The sequence below is a fragment of the Miscanthus floridulus genome, chromosome 5 (genome assembly GCF_019320115.1).
Source record: "Miscanthus floridulus cultivar M001 chromosome 5, ASM1932011v1, whole genome shotgun sequence".
Lineage (NCBI taxonomy): Eukaryota > Viridiplantae > Streptophyta > Magnoliopsida > Poales > Poaceae > Miscanthus > Miscanthus floridulus.
The window spans coordinates 115295955-115316225 of NC_089584.1; the positions used below are offsets into that span (position 1 = coordinate 115295955).

Sequence of the window (20271 nt, forward strand, 5' to 3'; positions counted from 1 at the left end):
AGAGGCACTTGGTATTCGTGTTGCGCTGCGGATTTCGCTTGTTACTCTTGGTGGTTGCCACCACCTAGACGGCTCGGTGCAGCGGTGGAGGATCGGCACGAGTAGGTGATTGTTCGTGGCCGTCTCCGGTGACTGTGAGGGGAGTTGTACCTTCTCCGACGGAGTGCCGAAAGGTAACTCTAGTAAATTGCTCGTGTCATTGAGTTACCTCACTTGTGGTTAGGTTCTTACGGTGTCCAATCGTGTGGACGAGGTTTGTGAAACACCTCTTAGCCGCCGAACCACCAAGTGTTGGTCGACACAACGGGAACTAGCGTGTTGGCAAGCACGTGAACCTCGGGAGAAAAATCGGTTGTCTCTTGTCATTTTCATTCTCCCGGTGATTGGTTTGATCCTCATCTTGTGATTGGTTCATTTCTCTACACGGCGATATAACCATCCTACTCACTCGTTTATATTCTTGCAAACTAGTTGTAGCAAGCTCTTTAGTGTAATTAGATTTGAGAGGTTGCTTTGCTATTTAAGTTTGCTTAGTGGAGCTCTTTTGAGTAGAAAGATTGAGAGCTCTTAGTGAGTAGTATCATAGCAAGTTGTGTGTCTAGCTATCATTGCAACTAGAATTGTTGGATAGGTGTCTTGCAACTCTCGTAGAGCTAGAGCAAGTTTGCATTACGCTATTTGTCTTACTAATCAAATTGCTCTAGTTGATTTGTAGAATTTTAAATAGGCTATTCACCCCTCTCTAGCCATATTAGGACCTTTCAGCGACCTACAGGTGGCCGGCCCCACCTAGCGGCGTCTCTCCCTCCGCTTTGATGTGGAGTCCTCTCGAATCTTCTGAAACCTTCTAGGGTCGTTTTCGCTGTGGATAAGCGCGATTAAATCTGACACGTAGGTCCACCTTAACGGTTTTCTAGATAAATCCTGGAGAAAATATAAATTCACCAAAACTCGTGGAATTTGTTAGTTTAAACCCCTAGACCTTTGTGGGTGATTATTTTTATGTCCTTATACATGTTATATTGACGGTTTATAATGGCTGTTAACTACCGTCAACATTCACATATTTAAATAACTAGATCTAAAGTTTAGGTGACTACAGTTTATTACACGATATCAAACATGTCCGAAGGCACACTTCGTGCTTGAGGCAGTCATTAGCATTTGCAAATTTAGAAACTGAACGACCAGTGTATAGCTGAAAACTTAATTTGACACAAAAAGCACTTTCCTAAAGGAGGGATTCCTGTAGTTTTTTTTTAGGAATCAGGGATTCCTGTAGCTGTAGCCTGCTTCTAACATACTCCGTAGTAATTATAGGATGACTGCCGGGCTGTGTTGGCAGTTAAACGGGCCAACTGTTGGGCTGGCAGCCCAAGAATAAAAAGTGGAAGGCGTGGGGAGAGAAACGGGATCGACCAGTGAAAAGATGAAGTGGGCTGAAAAGAAAAATAAAGAAATAGAAAAGGAGGAGCGGATCTGTGGGCTGGGTTTAAAAGGATTTCAGCCAAAACAGTTTTTAAAGCGTTTTCGATTCTGCAAACCATCCTGAAACTGTATTTTGAAATTATAGAAGTTTGAAATTTGATTTTTAAACTAAACTTGAAATAGTTGTCGAACACATTTGGAAACCCCTTTCAAAGTCTATTTTTAATTCATTTTAAAACAAAATTTGAGGCCCTTTTAAAGGCAAATTTGAAACTTCTTTTTCAAAAAAAAAATCCAATATATTTCTAAAAACTTTACTTTTGAAAATACCACAAAACCTATTTGAACTTAATTATTTAAAAACCATTTTTCACTCAATAAAATTAATGCAGAGGCATAAATGAATGCAACCAATTAAATTAATATGCATTTAAAAACACATTTTCCACTCTCTAAATTAGAAACAGATTAAATAAAACTTGGTAAATTTTATATAATATTTTCAAATTTTTGTTATCGGGCATTCCTATTCACTTATCAAATAGGAATGTTGGGTGCGTAACATCCTTGCTTGCTTATTATGGTTTATTATGCACAAGCATTTTTTCATGCACGTTGACCCACTGAATACCTCACTAAGACTTACACATGGATTGCAATGCTTGCAAAAACTTTGTGACTTATTTTACACTATGTAACTTTGAGTAAACTGCATAGAATCGAATACTATCACAAGAATGATTTGTTGATATAAAACATGCTACATTTTTATGCACTGGTCACATTGGTTTGGCTCCTTCTTACGTGGTCTCATTGTACACCTCACCTTGATTTACACGTGGGACTGCATTGTTTACATACACTTTGGGCTTTTTAAAATTAGTAGCCTCAAATTTCCATAACCATGAAATTTATTTTTTGATACATTTTCTATGAATTATGTATTTAAAATCTAAACTTAATGATCTAAAAGCATAAATTCATTTGGGATACAAAATAGTATTTTTGAAGAAACAAAAGCAAATTTGTTGAGGTCAGGGTTATGCTATTTACACTAGTATGGTGTTACTTCACATGATTTCATTTGCACTTAAAGGTCATAATACCCTTGACTATTGACACTAATATGGTGGTTTCATTTACACTTATGGTTACACGATCCACATGATTGTGGTCATTTACATCATTTCATCTCCATTTTTAGCTAGAATATTTAGTTTTAGGCCCATGTTGCATCATTTGTACTACCCATGACTTGTTTACTAATATACAAGGTACAATATTTTAAGATTCTAGGGTTTTTTACACCATTCAAAAAGTTATTTTCTAGCATTGGATAATGATTTGCTATGGGTTCCATGTTATATATACATATTTATAATGTCCAAGAGTCCAGACGACTCAAATCCGCTCTAGAGGCTTGGTGAACCACACCTACTTCCACCAACCCACTTACAATTTCGTTCTCGCTTCACATAAAAGGGTTAACCTGAGGACGGTAGTATGTACTCGAGAAGCCTTATATGTTGGGTCTAACCCACCCTCAATCATGGTGGTACTAAACCACCCATAGTCTCACATCAACACAAACATGGATGATGACCATGGACAAAATTCAAATTGAGCTGGATGTCACATACATCCCCTTCAAAGGGCTTGACTCTCTCATTGCCTCAACACACCCACAACTTGGAAGACAATGATAGAGAACAACCCCTCTTAGCGCCCGTGGCTATTATCCAATACCAACGCCATATGTCGTCTGTGCACCTTGATGAGGATATGACACCTATGGATATGCCCATGAAAGTTAAAGATAAGGTGAGCTTGTTCCTATGTTTTCACAATGACATAAATAATAATTTATTGCTAGCTAATATTGTTAGTTTCAGTATACTTAGGAACAACGATAATGATGATGTCAACTTTGGAATGGCGCTTTCTATGGCATCTACGATTGATCATCACCATGAATACCATATTTACCATCTTTGATTTGTACTAAGCTTTCAAAGTGAGACCAATACATATGCAAATCATTATGTCTCATATGTCATGTCAACACACTTGCTTGCTAGATTTAATATAAAAATCACATTACATGTCATAACAAAGCTTCATAATAGAGACAAAATGATATTCATCAACCCATGTCTCTTTTTCACAACAAACACAAGCTTGCTACATATTCGAACAATCATATTTGGACTCATTTCACATTTATATCATCAACATTCATACAATATGTGAGCCCGACCTACAATAATCAACCTGGCACGAAATACCTACAAATCTCATGAATATTGTTAGCCCCTTAATCACGTTGTCATTCAATCCACCAAAACCCACTTAGGGCCTAGATGAACTTTCACCTGCCAACTACAGTTAGGAAGTATATATGATACTTGATAATTTGGATTTAGCGGCTAGGGTTGCAGGCATCATGGCATGCGTCAATGTGTCATGGGCTTATAGCTAGATAAAGGATGGACTTGGCTTGTTTAGTTGTTTTGGAGGAAGAAAACTTTATAATAGCTATAATAACTTTCGCTAAAAAGTGGAAAATTGCTTAAAGGTCGTAAACGGCAAAAACAACTACAGTTCCATATTTGCAGCTTCTGTTACATTTTTTGTGTTTTTTCAAACATAAGATAAAGCCTTTAAAATAAAATCAGTGAAAAATGTTATATTTATGTTTCTATCCCTGCATTAGCTTAGCCATTTCTAGCAAAGAAAAATCATTTCCCAATGGAAACTAAGGCTCTTGTATTGGTGCTTTCCTTCATGATTTTAGATCCTAGAAGACAGAATGCCTTATTGGTAGGAAAGAGGAAACACAATAGACTCATAATCCAGAGCCCATATAGCAATGGGCCAGAATCGATCAAATTGGTAAGCCCACTTGGATATTGAGCATTTAAGCATAAGCATAGGATTCTTTTGGATGAGTAGTTATAGGCGCAACTTTGGAAAAGATAATTTGATAAAACTTTTCGTACCTTGAGTCATTGAGTCATTATATACCCTATTCTATTCTGGGTTTTAGTTTTAGCTATCAATTTTTTTGGTCACCTTCAAAATTACTGAAATTTGTAATACTTTATCGCAATTTTATTAGAGACTTCAACAAAATTCGTGATTTCCAACAAAGAACCACACATTCATTGAATAAAAGAATATAAAACATAAACAACCAAAAATACTAATCTAAAGTTATATATTTATAATAAAACACATTACTATTATACAAGATTTCAGTTTTTTTCCGGCCATCCAAAAATTACCGAAGTTCAAGAAATTTTGAAACGTGCAAGAATCACAATGCAGCAGAAATCTACGACGCCAAAGAATTTCCAAATCGGGAAAAAATTCTATGCAACACCGTCGCACAACGCATCGCGTGCGATACCCTCCGCTTGCAGTGCCGCGTGGTCTAGAGGTCCCACTAGCCAAGGGCGATTCGCGTGGTCTACAGGTCCCACCAGCCAAGGCAATTCGCGTGGTGTACAAGTCCCACCAGCAGTTTCCTCGCGTGGTTAGCTGATCCGCGTGATCTAAAGAAATAGATCGGTGGTGTCACGCGACCAGCCAAGGCGATTCGCGTGGTCTACGAGTCCCACCGGCAGTTTCCTCGCGTGATTAGCTGATCCGAGTGATCTAAAGAAATAGATCGACGGTGTCACGCGATTACGTGTCACACGATTACGCCATGGCCCTGTTCGGATGGTATGGTTCTGGAGGAATTTGGATGGTTTGGAGGAATTATGGAGGAATTTATGAGAGAAAAATACTGTTCCGGATGAAAAAAGAAACGGATCCAGTCGGGTTTAAGGGCACGCGAACGGGCCCACGTCGCAAGAATTGCGCTGTGCGTCGGTGTTGCATAGAATTTTTTCCCCATTGCATGTCAGCTTCTCGGGAAATGGGAACTACTTCCTCACGTGATCACGTGATTAATCACGGCCGCAAACCGCCGCGCCGAACGGATCCGCGAACGCAGCGCTGAGTTGCAGTCCCGCCCAGGAACGACGGCAGCTCAGGCCTCAGGCGGCCGCCGCCCGCCGGCCTGCACGTCCCTCGCTTCCTTGTCCTCCCCTGGCCATCTGTCGCGTCGGGCGCTCGTCGAATCCGGTCAGACCACAAGCGAGCACAAACACGCACGCACACACGACCACAACGCGAACGCGTCGCCGTCGCGTCCCTCCTCTCTTTTTCTCCCGTCCTTTCTCCCTCTGCCCCGCAGGCCTCTCTGCCTCCGCCCCGCAGTTCCACACCCACCCTACGCTCTCCTCCATCTCCACCAGGCGCCTCGCCTCGCGAGGGAACGCCGCCGCGAGGATTCGGCGGGCGTCCGCCTGGACGCGAAATGCCCGCCCAGAGGCGCTCGCTCCCGTCGCCCACCCCCGATGATTCCGCCTGGGCGCCTCGCGTCGCAGTGCGGCACACCGCCGCCAGCGGTGATGGAGGCAGGGGCGGAACCTCACATGAGATGGATGGGGAGGCCTCCGCGCGTCAGGAGAGCCCGCCGCATCTCCATCGGGGGCCTCGCGACGGTGGTGAGATGAACGACGCCGCCCCGAGGCGCCTCTGTCTCTCGGCTCACACGTCGTCTTCGATGCCCTGGGTCGTGGATGTGCCTGAGAGGTTTCGTTTGTGTTTGGGCGGTTTCGCAGATCCCGACGACAAGGAGGTGGGTGGCTGCGGCGGAGGAGACGGAACCGACACCAACGGCGAATCGTCCCTGTCCCCGAGCGCCGGAAGCATGGACGAGTAAGCCTAAAGCCCCGCTCTACTGTCATCTCTCAGCCCCTCCGACCTCTCCTAGGTTGCCTCGCGTGGCCGTCAAGGCGATCCGACGACCTCGTCGCCGCCTCGTGTCTAGTGCGCTAGCCGCTAGCTGCGTCTTGTAGTTGTGCTGCACGCTGGCATCCGGCAAGCGGGCAAGGCACGTGCGCATCCTGGCACTGACAGCAAGATATATGGATCCTGCTAGAAGAATTGAACGTGCGTGGACTCGGGCTTTTCGATGATATGCATGGTAACTGCTTTCGTTGGGATGGCACAAGCTGTGGGCGTGAGGAACAGGAGCACGATCGATCCTTAGCAAGGCCTGAGGACTAGTCACGTCTCCTGCTAGTCCCTCGAGCTCACGTCGGCCTCTTCACTTCTCCGTAGACAGTGTGAAATGCAAGAGCTTTCTACTTTGCTCTATCAAATTTGGTTTCTGGATTATGACCTCTGTTAACAGAAGCTTATAGAGTTGGGATTCTTGCTCACAGCCTCAATCGTTTTCTTTTCTCCCCAAGAGAGCAAGCTGCTCCTATCCTTTCCCTCCTGCTCCAACTTGAAACGTTGTACCAATCAAAGCAAACAACCAGATAAAACTAACAAAGCTAGCATATCGTTATCAGGCAGCCTGATAATTAATTTGTAGTCTAATGAACTGAAGAGTTACAATGAGGCCCTAACCTCTTACACCAGCATAACTTGAAGTTTCAACGCTGTTAGGAGTGGAGCTGTGTGAATAACTGAACTTATCTTAATTAGTCTCTTCTTTTAAATGCCTAGCATCTTCGTTAGGAACTGAAAGGAAATATTTTATGGCTCCCTTGCAAGTGACTTCTACATCGACATATGCACTTCCTTTCTCCGATAAAATAGTGTCATTCCATCGTGGGAGCCCTTGGTTCGATTGTACTCATGTACTGATATGTAGTGGCCCTTTTGTTTTCAGTCTTCTTCCTTGCCAGTACGTCGGTGTCGGTGACTTGCTCCGTTGTCTGTTCCACTGGCCACCGTTGCTAGTCGTTTGTTCTGTTGTCATGCAGTATCAAATTTGATAGAGCAAAGTAGAAAGCTATGCAAACTGAAGAGTCTACGCTGTGTTTTTCATCTTGGATGGTTTCCTTTCAACGTGCTCTACAAACTTACCGAACAATTATAAGCGAGGCCACATAAGATTTCCTGGACTGGTCTCCACCAGACACCAGTCCGCCGGCCGCTGGAGACTAGAAATGTTGGCAGAGAACCAACCGGCAGCGTGAACAATGAAGATTGATTACACGCAACTGACCGACACGCCGGGTGAGAGAGGCGGAGCCAAGCCTTAATCAAGGGTTGTCAGGCTGTCAGCAGCTTCCAGACGCCGGGATCACCGGCCGCCGGCAGAGGTCGGTCGCGAGCCGCTCGCCGCATAGGGGAGCGGAGGACGTCGGCGCCTCTGTGGCAAACAACACGCACAAGGCCGGGGACGGCGGGACGCGCAGCGGCGATTTGCCTCACCCACCCGTGTTCTGCAATCTCAGCCTCAAATCTGAAACAAGAACACCCGTGTGTTCTCACGTGGATCGAGCGCCAAGCGGCCAAGCGGTATGCAAATATACTACAGCCCACGGCTTCCTCTTTCTCACTAGGCAGAATCGGAGCCACAGCCGCCAGCCCAAGGAACGCGGAGAGGCGAGGCGGCCTTCACGCCTGCACGCGCCGCCCGTGCGTCGCTTGCTGTTGCCGCCCCGCCCCTGGTCTCTCGCGCGACTTCCTAAGCCAGTCAGAGAAGCAGCAGGCGCCGGCCCCCACCGCAGCCTGCCAAATAGACCAAACCTGCACTGCAAACCCACCCACAAGACGAACACCGCCGTGCTTATTTTCCTCTTCTTTCTCTCCGCATCCCTTCCAGGCAGGGACGGCTCCCTCACCCACCTGGCCACCTCCCACCTCTCCATATACTTACCCCTCCTGCCTCGCCTCCTCCCCCATCCTCCCCGTCAAGGGAGCCACACCACCTCCCCTCCGTCCCAAGCCCCGGACGCCTCGGCAGGGTGGCGAACCATCGCCTCGCGCCCTTGCTGCAATCCGCGAGCCAAGATCCTAGGGGCAGAAACCCAGAATGCCCGCGCAGAAGCGCCGGCTCCCATCGCCGTCTTCGAAACCCCGCGACGACGTCGCGGCTACAGCCTCTGATGCCGCCGCCGGCGGAGGCGTAGGAGAAGGAAGAGGAGGACGCCCGCCGCTGCCGAGCAGGGGCGCCGCCAAGCGGAGGTTGACTGACCCGGAGACACAGCCACAGCACGGACTCGAAGACGGTGAGCTTGACGACGGCATCGGGACCGGCGTCCGTCGCATCTCGTTCTCTCACGATGTGCATGTCGCGTTCTGTATCCCCGCGCGAATATGGCTAAGAGGCTTGTGTGTGCGGGTTTGGTAGATTCGGACGCGGAGGATGATGGCGGCGCGGACAGCGACAGCGAGTTCTCACAGAGCGACGGCGGCGGCACCGACGAGTGAGCCTTCCTTCCCTCCCTCCTCCGCGGTCTATCCCTCCGATCTCGTGGACCCCCTTTCGTTGTCTACGATATGCTTGCGGCCTGCTCGCGGTGCCTGTCTCGTGCACCCCGCCCGCCGCTTTCCTCGTATCCGGAGTCCCGACCCGCCGGTGGGCTTGGTCCTCGATGAGCTATCCGTTTCAGTCATGGTTGCTTAGTTCGTGTGATCAGGTCGCCTCTATGCAAACGCACCGATCGCCAAGCTGACATGGATGATGCATCATATGCGTTCGAGCTAGGCAGGCATGCGATGGCCTATATGATATGCACGCTTCCGTCATGATGCAGGCCATCGCCGCGATGGAGATTGCCGGCCTGCTGGTGACTTGGCACTGTCTTTGTTTTGTGCGCTTGTACTGTTGTGCTTGAACCACGGCTTTCATCTGAAATTCTGAACTGCTCTGTCTGCCGTGGCTATTGCTGTACGTTGGAAGAGTTGTCAGTTCCGACTGTAATGCACATATGTTTTCCAACCAGCAATGCATATGCTTTAGAAATTCATGAGATGAAATATTCTACAGCTTGGCTTCAGTTGCAAAGTCCAATTTCCGTATTCTTTTGTCTCAGGTATATGAGTCAATGTATCCATCTCAGACTGTAACTGTAAGGAATTCTTTACTGGGACTATTTCAGTACTGATACCCGCTGGATAGTTGAATACTTAAGTATGCTCAAATATTCAGTTTATTAGTTAAATATCGACCTTCACTTGTGCCTTCTTTATGTGATCTTTGTGTAATGTCTTAAAATAGCTACTCCTATATCTTTTTTGTTTCAAAAGAAGAAATAAATGCAGATGCTACATTTATTTATATTTACCTGCATTTCACTGCACTATAGATTGAAGATCATTATTCAGGCTCATGGACTTTGAAATATTTGATTTTTTACATGATTTGAAGCTTATGTGAACTGCTTTCTCTCAGGTTTATGCTAGTGAAATTAGCAGAGATAAGGAAGGAGGTTCAGTGCCCTATCTGTTTAGGTGAGAATATTCTTTCTAATTTGCTTAGAGAAACCTGGATGTTATATTATTATTTTCAGTTTTCTTGGTCGAAACTGAAATCTAGACATGGTATGATTCCCTTATGCTTGTACATATCTGATTTTTTCAATTCATTGTTTAACCTAGCATATTAAATCTATACTACTTTGTGTGTATCTAGTAAATGGTCTGCACACTATTGTTGATAGATTGCAGGCTATTTTTACCTAGTTCTATGTATTTATCAGTGCACTGGATGCATCTCAAACAGATAAATAACTAAATAAGTGAAGGCGGCGAATGATTGTCTTTTGAAATCTGTGACATTCTCTCAGTTACCTTCCTCTCGTTTTGTGAATAAGGACATCTGTAATCCCATTACAGACTTAAAGTTCGTATAGTTAAAGTTGCGGTTTACACTTTTTGAAGGAGAACTCTGCAGTTGCACTAGATTCTTTCATTTAGTGTTTTATGTAGCATCAATATGATTTTTAATTATGTTTTCTTGATGAAGATTCAGATTAAAAAACCATGTCTCTACATTGAATTGTCTGCACTAGCTGTCTGCCAGTATAAACTCATCTTCCAGTTATTTGTAGCTGGGTATCATATACATGTCATTTTTTTAAGGGATCGCTCCAAGTGTAAATCGCACTGTTCTCTTAGATGTGATACAATTTCTCGCCCTTATTGTATTTCCTATTCACTGTGGCTGTAACCCCCATGTGATTCTGGTGTCAGTTCGTCTCTAATTTCTCCAGTATAACCTACCATGTGTCACATCTGATGGTTTTTATTTCCTATAGACCATGTGATTTTTTTATCTTCTGTTCATACAAAATTAGGTAAAATGGTTTTATTAATCTGAGCTAAGGAATATATTGGATGAAACCCCATATCCAAGTAGACATTCTGTTTGTTAGATGACAAATTTCTCTAAATCGCGCACAATCCTTCTGTCCCAAATTATTGGCCGTTTCAGTTCTCTCCTAAGCCAAATTTCTCTATCTTTTGACCAAGCTTATAGAAAACTTGGTCAAAGTTAGAGAACTTTGACTTAGAACATAACTAAAACGAACTACAATTTGGAATGGAAGGAGTTAGATACAATAATTTACATCTTTGAAGTCTGAGAATTTAATTGCTTGATTGGCATCGTTTTTTGTCAGATGACAATATACCATGGAGTCTAATCGTTCTATTTGACAGGTATTATCCGGAAGACAAGGACAGTTATGGAATGTCTGCACCGCTTCTGTAGAGACTGCATTGACAAATCTATGCGGCTAGGGTATGATGCCAGGCATCATTTTCTCTAAATCGTGCACAATCATTTATTTCATTTTTAAAAGTATAATTGAAAGCCTAATTTTGTCTCTAGATCATAAAATAGAGGGCTATTATCTGATACTAAAGATAATGCTCTGATTTGCAGAAATAATGAATGCCCAGCATGTCGCACTCATTGTGCAAGTAGACGTTCTTTGAGGGACGATCCTAAATATGATGCATTGATTGCAGCCTTGTATCCAGATATTGATAAGTACGAGGAAGAGGTGATGTCTATGTTCCCCATCATCGTTTTGTTAGCCTCATTTAGCCTCTCCATGAAGTGCTTCTAATATACTTGACACTGTAGGAACTTGCTTTCAATGAGCAGGAGAGGATTCGGAATCAAAAGGTAATCTCAGCTGCTTTGGCAATACGAGCACTGTATTTGCTTATACAAAATTCATTTGCATTATATCCTTATATTTAACCATCTATGTCAAAGCATGATTATTATTTTTTCATTAAAGATACAAGAAACCATTGATGAAACATTCCGAAGACAGTCTGAGGCAATTGGTAAGAAACGTTATACGGCAAAAGCAACTGCCACTGCCTTTTCAAGGAAGTACAGGAGAAATATGCGAACACGGGGGAGAGGTAGAACTATCACCCCTGATATTGCCCCTACTGGCTCTGATGAGGAGGATAGGGAAGAAAATGCTAATGAGGTCACCAAAGTGCCATCTTCTGCTGACGATCATTCTCCAGATTTAAGACAGAAAAGATGCAGGAAGACGTCTGCATCACAAGCATCGCCTGCTAGAACCATTGGCAGTAATGATCACAGCTCTGAGGAGAATGATGAATTAGTTGGTGGAAAAGAATTTTTAGCCACCTCTCCATTGCGGGGAGAGATGCTTGCATGGGGGAAAAATGGTACACGGAGCCAAAATCGACATGGCAGTGCTAGTTCAAATGGCAGGATTGGAAGGAGCGGGCACATTGCAAAATTGGTGGATCACCTCCGTAATGCCGATGAAATGGATAAAGAGGTACTTTTCATTTTGTATTTATGTTCTTCTGGACATAGTCTTTTCTCACAGCTATACTTCAGAAATATAGGAATTAATCATGAAGCAAAACCTGTTTGGGAAATAACTCTTTAAGGGAGGGACAAAATTGCAAGTTTCATGCTCATGTCGTGTTTCTACAGTGTTGCTTTCCTATTTGCTTTTTTCCCTTCTCTTCAAGGGAAACAGTTGGAAAGGGTCGCTGGCCTTTTGTCACACCAGATACATATCTCTACTATATTTGTCTTCCATGCTTTAGTAGTTCTGTGTCAAGATGAGCTTAACCTAAACCTGTAAATGGAGCGTGTGCCAGGTCTGCTGAACTGTCCAATTGTCCATATTTCTGTTTTGCAGTTCCAGTTGTATCTGGTTCTGCTTCCTGTCGATGGACAAACCATACCTAACTTGGAAAAGCCTTATCTAAGTTGTCGATCAACCTTGTCCATTCAACATCTTGTACAGGTGATTGATTTCTCAATGGATCTCTTCCTTGATTTTTTTAACATTCCTAGTTTACCGGGTTGGACTTAAACGACTAAAGGATGTGAAATCCACGTTCTTTCAGATAATTGCTTTTCAGTTGTCTCGGAAAGTCGAAGAACTTGAGATGTACATAAGGATGGACCGTCACCAGGGAAGTGTTGGCTCGATGGCTTCCAGTACAGGTGAATTTGATGGCTTGGAAAGACTGAGGGAAGATAAACTTCTTTCGGACCTTCATCCTTCATTTGCCTCTAGCAACGGTGATCTGGTAAAACCCAGTCTTGAAATAAATTTACTGTGATTATGCTTGCTCATTGTTGCGCTTCTGATACACTGTGCTCTTGTCTTTAATGCAGGAGTTGCGATATGCTTTGAAAACTCGAGACTAGATCAGTTTTGATCCTCAGCTATTAATTTATGAAGTCACTTTCCATAGGGTGGTGATGCAAATGAGATCTGCATATGGTGAACGGGTTTATGTAAAAGGAATATTCAATGTGAAAAAATGGTGAAGCTGTTTTTCTGACGAGTCTTGCTAGGTTAATTTACCAACTTTGTAAATATATAACAAACTGAATTGTGAATGTCCGCAGTAGGTGAACAAGCTGTTTTCTATTTACTGTTCATCTATACAAGTCTGTGAGATAATGGAAGTCATAAGCTGATTACAGTAATATAGAACCAACTCATTCTTTCCTTGCTCAGGTGCCTTAGTCCGCAATCTTCAACTTCTCTACTTTCTTTCAGCACGACTCTGTAGTTTCTTCTGGTTCAGAGCTATTGGATTTTGAGTAGTGATTTCAGAGTTATTTGGGAACTGTGGCCAGTGGCCCCTTGTGGCGAAATACGTAAGAATGTGCAAGTTTTCGTGACCTCTTTTGTCGCCCCGCTCCAATAGCTCCGCTTGACATTCAGCGACATAGTAGTAATGCTGTACGCAAATTTAATAAGGATTTGGACCAATAAACATGAACAATAAATTAGCCTAGAAGCAGCAGCCATGAATGCGTAAAGATTAAGACGAAGATGCAAACAGATTTGGTTGCTCAGAGGACAGAATCATCGGCTGTTGTATCAGTATTGTACCCTCCAGCGAAGTTGGTTCTAGGCCTCTAGGGAGAGGAAGAAGAGGGGCGCTCCAGGATGCCGGCGTGGATGAGCAGGGTCCACAAATGGGTCATGAACTCCCCGCCGGCCGCGAGCTTCTCTGCGTGGATGTCGGCGTTGCTTGACGGCGCGAGGAAGAGGGCAAGCTCCGCCCAGAAGTCTGCAAGCACCTTCCACCGCCGCGCCCTGTCGTGAACTCTGTACCTGAGCTCACTGCCAAGCTTTGCTCCCATCCCCAATATTGTCAGCTCATTGCACCGCAGCTCTAGAAGCTTGACACACCTGGCTCTCATGGTGTCACACCCGGCGAGGTAGTCCCGAGCTTCCATGACCACAGCGTTGAAGATACGCGTCGTGTCGTAGCCGTGCCCCGGCAGCATGTCCGGAACGAACGCCACCAGGTAGGCGCAGTACTCCGACAGGCACTTGGCCACGAGGCGGTCGCCGGTGAGCGGCAGCTGCTGCGGCGTCGTCATCTCGCAGATGGTCGTCCCGATGTGCCACACCAGGACCGTGTGGACATGCGCGGGCAACTCGCACGCCCACGTGAGCCGGCTCGCGTCGTTCCCGGCGACGGCGAGCGCCGCGCGCCCATCTGCTAGGTGGCCGTCGTTCGCCTTGAACCGTGTAGAGAGATGATCAACTGGACAATTCTATTGATCATATGGCGTGTACATATATAGATTACATCAGAGGTCTTTTGGCCAAGTCTGTACATGCGCATACAGTTACAGCGAGAGCGGGCGAGCGCACAGAGCGGGAGCGTGGGCGCCGCGGAGACCGGGCTCGCGTGGACGCAGTGAGCGCGGCGAGTGCGCATGGAGTAGCGCCGAGTCCGCACTGGTCGTTGGTGATCCGAACAGCCTGGGCGCTGGGCTTAGCCGTTGCTGAGTTTCCGTTGACACCCCCCCGCAGTCTCGACGTCGGCGTTCGTGACGGAGAGGCTGTCTCTGAAGTCGAAGAACAGCGCCGAAGGCAAGCCCTTCGTGAACACATCTGCGAGTTGCTTTGCGCTGGGAACGTGCAGAACTCGAAGCTCGCCAATGGCTACCTTCTCGCGGACAAAATGAATGTCCAATTCTATATGCTTGGTTCGTCGGTGACGGACGGGATTCCTGGCCATGTAGACGGAAGAAATGTTGTCGCAGAACGCCACGGTTGCACTGGGAATCTTGCACAAGAGTTCGCCGAGGAGATGACGAAGCCAGGAGCACTCGGCCACGACATTGGCGATGGCGCGATACTCCGCTTCGGCGCTGGACCGCGACACCGTAGTCTGTCGTTTAGACGACCACGATATCAGAGAGTTGCCGAAGAAGACGCAGAACCCAGACGTAGAACGTCGCGTGTCCGGGCAGCCAGCCCAGTCGGCATCGGAGTACGCGGTGATGGTCGGCGTCGGAGCTGCGCGGAGCTGAATGCTGAGCTGGACGGTGCCTTTGACGTAGCGGAGGATGCGTTTCAGCATTGCCTGGTGAACATCCCGTGGGGCGTGCATGTGAAGGCACACCTGCTGTACTGCATATGAAATGTCAGGGCGCGTAATGGTTAGATATTGCAGGCCGCCGGCGATGCTTCGGTAGGCGGTGGCGTCATCGATGAGCTTGCCATCAGCTTCAGATGCTTTGGGCTTGGTGTCGGCAGGTGTGGCTGGCTGGATTGCAGTTGGCCATGCCTGCACGCTCCAGGAGGTCTTCAGCATAGCCGGATTGAGACAGGAAGAAGCCATCCTGGGAGCGTCGCACATTGATGCCCAGGAAGTGGCTCACCGGTCCCATGTCTTTGACGGCAAAGGCGTCGTGGAGCCTGGCGATGAAGTGCTGTAGTAGTGGTGTCGTGGAGGCCGACAGAATCATGTCGTCGACGTAGAGGAGCAGGTACGCCGTGGCTCCGTTGCGGTGGTAGACGAATAGCGACGAGTCGGCCTTGGACTGCACAAAGCCGAGGCTGGTGACGTGCCCGACGAAGCGCTCGAACCAGGCTCGTGGTGCCTGGCGAAGTCCGTAGAGGGACCGTGACAGGAGACAGACAGCATCCGGCCGCTGGGGGTCGACGAACCCAGTCGGTTGTTGGCTGTAGACGCGCTCACGAAGGTTGCCGTGGAGGAAGGCGTTGGAGACATCAAGCTGGTGCGCCGGCCACTTGTACGTCGCCACAAGCGTGAGCACCGCGCGGATCGTGGCCGGCTTGACCACCGGCGAGAAGGTCTCGCCGAAGTCCACGTCGGGCCGCTGATTGAAGCCAGCGGACAACCCAGCGAGCTTTGTATCGCTCGAGGGTTCCGTCGGGGTTCAGCTTATGCTTGAATACCCATTTGCCGGTGATGACGCGGGCGCCTGGTGGTCGCTGGACGAGTGTCCATGTTTTGTTGGCCTGCAATGCATCATATTCACGTTTCATGGCAGCATACCATTGAGGGTCCTTGACTGCTGAGCGAAACACTCCGTGGAACTAGGGGAGATGGCCGGCGAAGCTGCCGCCGAAGCTGCCATGGCGTACTTGGGGTTGGGCTTGTGAATCCCAGCCCTAGCACGAGTGACCATCGGATGGCCGGTGACAGCACCGTTGTGAGCCGGAGAAGTGTCTGCTCGAGGTGGTGTTGCAGTGGTCGACGCAGCCTCGATGGACGCTGTGGCCGTGGGCGACGTCACAGCGGGCGACACCGCGGCGCTGGACGTCCCACATCTTGGCGCTGGAGAGGATGGCCCGGCCATGTCGTCGTTCGTCGGTGAGGATGCGCACCGTGCCGGGCGAGCGCTCGGCTGTAGTCGAGGCGGAGCAGCATCGGGGCTTGGCGGTGTAGGCGGTGATGTGCGGCGGCGCACAGCACGCAGCGTCGTGAGCTGGAGGTGGATCGTCGAGCGCCGGATCATGTACTGTGCCGGCGGTTGGCGTGATGAAGTCGCGGAATGGGTAGACTGATTCGTCGAAGATCACATGGCGCGATGTGATCACCCGCCAGGACTCAAGCTCATAGCATCGATAGCCATGGTGATCAGCCGGGTAGCCGATGAAGACGCAAGTGGTAGACCGCGGCGCGAGCTTGTGTGGCGACGTGGCGAGCATGTTGGGGAAGCATCGACAGCCGAATACGCGAAGCCCGTCATACGATGGTGCAACACCGAATAGGAGAGGCGTACGGCGTCGCAGTGCCCGTGGCTCGGCAAGGACGTCGGTTGATCAGGTATGTCGCCGTGGCCAGTGCTTCAGCCCAGAACGTCAAAGGTGCTGCACTAGAAATTAGCATAGTACGAATGCAATCGTTAACAGTCCGGAGGATTCTCTCGGATTTCCCATTCTGTTGGGATGTGTATGGACAAGAGAGGCGAAGGTGGGTGCCGAGAGAAGACAGAAGCAGGCGCATGGCATAAGAATCATACTCCCGGCCATTGTCTGTCTGAAAGGCGACGATGGGCAATCGGAACTGTGTATGAACATAGGAGATGAAAGCGCGAACAGTAGGAAGAACATCCGATTTATTTCGCAAAGGAATTGTCCATAAATAGTGAGTGTAGTCATCAAGAAAAACAACATAATATTTATACCCTGAATGACTGTAAACGGGAGACGTCCAAACGTCTGAATGCACTAGCTGAAAGGGGAAAAACGAGTGTGATGCAGAATCGGCGAATGGAAGACGAACATGTTTCCCAAGCCGGCAAGAGGAACACGAATGAGCATCAGCCTTATTACATTGAAAATGAAAACTCTGGAGAACTTGTGAGGTGATGGAGTGCCCGGGGTGTCCCAGCCGCTGATGCCACAGGGACACCGAAGCAGCAGTAGCGGTGAGAGCCTTGTGCGGAGCGCGAAGAGGGTAGAGTTCGCCGCTGCTGTCACATCGGAGCATCTCCGCTCTGGAACGAAGATCCTTGATAGAGAAGCCAGAGGGGTCAAACTCGATAGACACATTGTTATCACGAGTCAGACGGCGAACGCTAATCAAATTTTTGACAAGGCAGAGGGCAAATAAGAACATCATTCAGTTTGAGAGGAGAGGTGGCAGTGGGAATGAGTGTTTGTGCTTGATGCGTGACAGGCAAGCAAGCACCATTACCCACTGTGATAATGGAGGATGAAGGTCGGAGGGAGGAGGAAGAAAATATACCGGAGGAGGAAGACATGTGGGACGACGCGCCGGTGTCGAAGTACCAATCAGCAGCGCTTGGCGGCTGATACGGAGCGCCGGCGGACTGGAGCGCAGTGTACAAGGCGCTGTTGTCGAAGGCACCGCCGGGCGAAGAAGGGGGCAGATGGGTCGCCGCCATGGCTTGCTGGGGCTGGAACGGCGGACGAGGGCCGAGCACGCCGGCGCCGGGGGCCCGGAAGGGCATGGACCACGCCTGCACCATGCCCTGCCAGGGGTTGTAGCCCGCAGCCCACGGCGCGGACGGGTTGGAGTTGTTGGAGCGCTGCCCGCCGCCGTTCCCACGGCCACGTCCGCGGCGGCGATCAGGACGACCGCCGGAGCGAGAGTTGCCGCGGCCGGTGGTGGATCGAGGCGCTGTGGAGGAGGAGGAGCCGTCCTTGTTGCCGGTCGCCAAATTGGAGGACCCGCCGGACGAGTCGTCGTGCGTCGCGGCGAGTGCCTGGCCAGCCTCAGCAGTCGCATCATGCTGAACGCTGAGCTCTTCGAGGATGAGGAAGGAGCGAGCACTCTGGAAGGTATGCGGCGGGTGCTTGGAGGTGATCGTCGGCCGGACGTAGCGGTACCGGGGGTTGAGGCCGCGGAGGAGGTTCAGGACTTGACTCGGCTCGGAGACAGGGTGGCCGATGTCGCGGAGTTGATCGGCAATCCGCTTGAGCTTGGTGCAGTATTCAGTCATGGACATGTCACCTTGTTGCAGGGAGCGCAGCTCAGTCTCCAGGTACACAGCGCGCTGCAGCTCATTATCCTGGAACAGACCTTCGACGGCGTGCCACAGAGTGAAGGCGTCGTGGCGGTCGCGGCGGACGATGTCGAAGACGCCCTTCGAGACGGTGGCGAGGATCCAGTTGACGACGCAGGAATCAACCCTGCGCCACTCGCCGTTGCGATCGTCGGACGGGGTGGTGGATTGAACGTGGCTCTCCAGGCCAAATTTGCCGAGAGTGGATTCAAAGAATAGGCGCCATTGACCATAATTTCCTTCGTCCATGTCTAGAATGACAGGGACGTGATGGCGAATGGAGATGCCCTGGATGGCGGAAGCACGAGCAGGAGCGACGGAGAAGTCACCGTCGGAATCGGAATCAGAGAGGCCGGAGGGGATGGAAGCGGGCGCCATTGGAGCAGCAGAAGGATGTGTGGCGAAGGGATTTTCAGGTGAGAACCGTGGACTATGATACCATGTAGAGAGATGATCAACTGGACAATTCTATTGATCATATGGCGTGTACATATATAGATTACATCAGAGGCCTTTTGGCCAAGTCTGTACATGCGCATACAGTTACAGCGAGAGCGGGCGAGCACACAGAGCGGGAGCGTGGGCGCCGCGGAGACCGGGCTCGCGTGGACGCAGTGAGCGCGGCGAGTGCGCACGGAGTAGCGCCGAGTCCGCACTGGTCGTTGGTGATCCGAACAGCCTGGGCGCTGGGCTTAGCCGTTGCTGAGTTTCCGTTGACAAACCGCGACAGGACGCGCATCACGACTTCCTCGGGCAACTCGACCTTCTTCGAAGCCTTCTGCCCGTCCCTGGTTGGCTCGATCAAGCCGAGTGTCAGAATCGAGGCTACATTTCTCGGGTGGTAGTCGAAGTTGCGTAACAGCGAGTACTGCCCCAGCTTCCTGTCCCAGTTCCGGCCCGTCAGCTTCCGATGCTTCCTTTTCTTGATCAGTTAACGGAACGGCTTCTCCCTTCCAGGTGATTTTGCTCGCGCCGGTCAAGGTGTGCAGATCGTCGACCACCCTCCACTTTTGGTCGTTGATGCGCGATTCCACGACCAGCACGACGACGACAATCACCATCAACACGATGGTAATGCAGTGGATGACATCTATCCCATTGACGGTCTGCTCCAAGCTGGTACGGTGGTAGTGTCTGCTGAAAGCTCCAGAGATGCCGAGATGGCGTTCCAAACAATCACGGGGAACACAAACACCACCGTCATTCCGACGTACTGGGTGTGCGACTGGTGCCTCGTGTAGAAGAAGTCGTACAGGAAGGCAAGCTCCATCTCGATCACCCGGAAGGCACGGCTGTAGTCAGCCTCTTCCCGGAGGAGCCCAGACACGACGAGCCGCCGCGTCTTGGGACGACCGGCCTCCCCGTGCTCGTACTTGGCGAACCTCCGCTTGAGCAGCTTGAACAGAGTGAAGGACAGAGCGATGTCCTTGAGGATGCCGCCGTGCTCCCTGCTGAAGACAGACAAGCTCTGGCTGTCGATCCACTGCCAGACGCTGTCGACCGTGGTGAACGTGCATGCGGCGATGGCCGTCCTGTAGTCCGGCTTGGAGAAGTACGGCAGCGTGAGGTCTTCCCCGTGGAAAATGTACCTGTATCCTTCCATGGTGGCGGCGTCGGAGACATGGCCGGACTCGTGCTCGGTCATCATGTAGTCGGCGACCACCTTGGTGTGCTTCATGAGGCCGTCCGTCCTGCTCGCCTCCCTCAGCACCTGG

The 20271-nt window shown here is 49.0% G+C and overlaps 3 protein-coding genes across 5 annotated transcripts; 1 reads left to right on the forward strand and 2 right to left on the reverse strand.

The window, feature by feature from the left end:
* The first annotated feature begins 5578 nt into the window (after nt 1–5578).
* LOC136453176 (putative E3 ubiquitin-protein ligase RING1a) lies at nt 5579–13219 on the forward strand. 2 transcript variants are annotated; one of them, XM_066453751.1, is made up of 10 exons: nt 5579–5984; nt 6102–6198; nt 9677–9735; nt 10945–11026; nt 11171–11291; nt 11375–11416; nt 11535–12059; nt 12432–12539; nt 12643–12828; nt 12917–13219. In XM_066453751.1, exons 1-10 carry the CDS (start codon nt 5795–5797, stop codon nt 12947–12949), a joined length of 1443 nt encoding a protein of 480 aa, XP_066309848.1. In that variant the 5' UTR covers nt 5579–5794; the 3' UTR covers nt 12950–13219. The 2 variants fall into 2 exon arrangements, with proteins under 2 accessions (XP_066309848.1, XP_066309849.1); XM_066453752.1 differs by lacking the exons at nt 5579–5984; nt 6102–6198 and adding exons at nt 8024–8510; nt 8633–8708 and having other exon boundaries at nt 12917–13216.
* Nucleotides 13220–13370: 151 nt separating this feature from the next.
* Nucleotides 13371–14487, reverse strand: LOC136455171 (uncharacterized). Its single transcript, XM_066455308.1, has 3 exons — nt 14400–14487; nt 13647–14310; nt 13371–13491 (listed from the first exon to the last, which is right to left on the reverse strand). The coding sequence occupies exons 1-2, from the start codon at nt 14485–14487 to the stop codon at nt 13673–13675; spliced, it is 726 nt and encodes a 241-aa protein (XP_066311405.1). The 3' UTR covers nt 13371–13491; nt 13647–13672.
* Nucleotides 14488–16203: 1716 nt separating this feature from the next.
* LOC136453177 (uncharacterized) lies at nt 16204–19269 on the reverse strand. Of its 2 annotated transcripts, none has more exons than XM_066453753.1 (2): nt 17776–19269; nt 16204–17538 (listed from the first exon to the last, which is right to left on the reverse strand). In XM_066453753.1, exons 1-2 carry the CDS (start codon nt 18932–18934, stop codon nt 17504–17506), a joined length of 1194 nt encoding a protein of 397 aa, XP_066309850.1. In that variant the 5' UTR covers nt 18935–19269; the 3' UTR covers nt 16204–17503. The 2 variants fall into 2 exon arrangements, with proteins under 2 accessions (XP_066309850.1, XP_066309851.1); XM_066453754.1 differs by having other exon boundaries at nt 16204–17605.
* Nucleotides 19270–20271: the final 1002 nt, after the last annotated feature.

Coding starts and splice junctions, on each gene's coding strand:
- LOC136453176 (XM_066453751.1), top strand. CDS start 5,795: ATGCCCGCCCAGAGGCGCTCGCTCCCGTCGCCCACCCCCGATGATTCC. Junction 11,027..11,170: donor GACAAATCTATGCGGCTAGG/GTATGATGCCAG, acceptor TCTGATTTGCAG/AAATAATGAATGCCCAGCAT. Junction 12,540..12,642: donor CCATTCAACATCTTGTACAG/GTGATTGATTTC, acceptor ACGTTCTTTCAG/ATAATTGCTTTTCAGTTGTC.
- LOC136455171 (XM_066455308.1), bottom strand. CDS start 14,487: ATGCGCACTCGCCGCGCTCACTGCGTCCACGCGAGCCCGGTCTCCGCG. Junction 14,311..14,399: donor TGCGCTCGCCCGCTCTCGCT/GTAACTGTATGC, acceptor AGAATTGTCCAG/TTGATCATCTCTCTACACGG.
- LOC136453177 (XM_066453753.1), bottom strand. CDS start 18,934: ATGGCGCCCGCTTCCATCCCCTCCGGCCTCTCTGATTCCGATTCCGAC. Junction 17,539..17,775: donor CCACATGTCTTCCTCCTCCG/GTATATTTTCTT, acceptor TTCTCTATCAAG/GATCTTCGTTCCAGAGCGGA.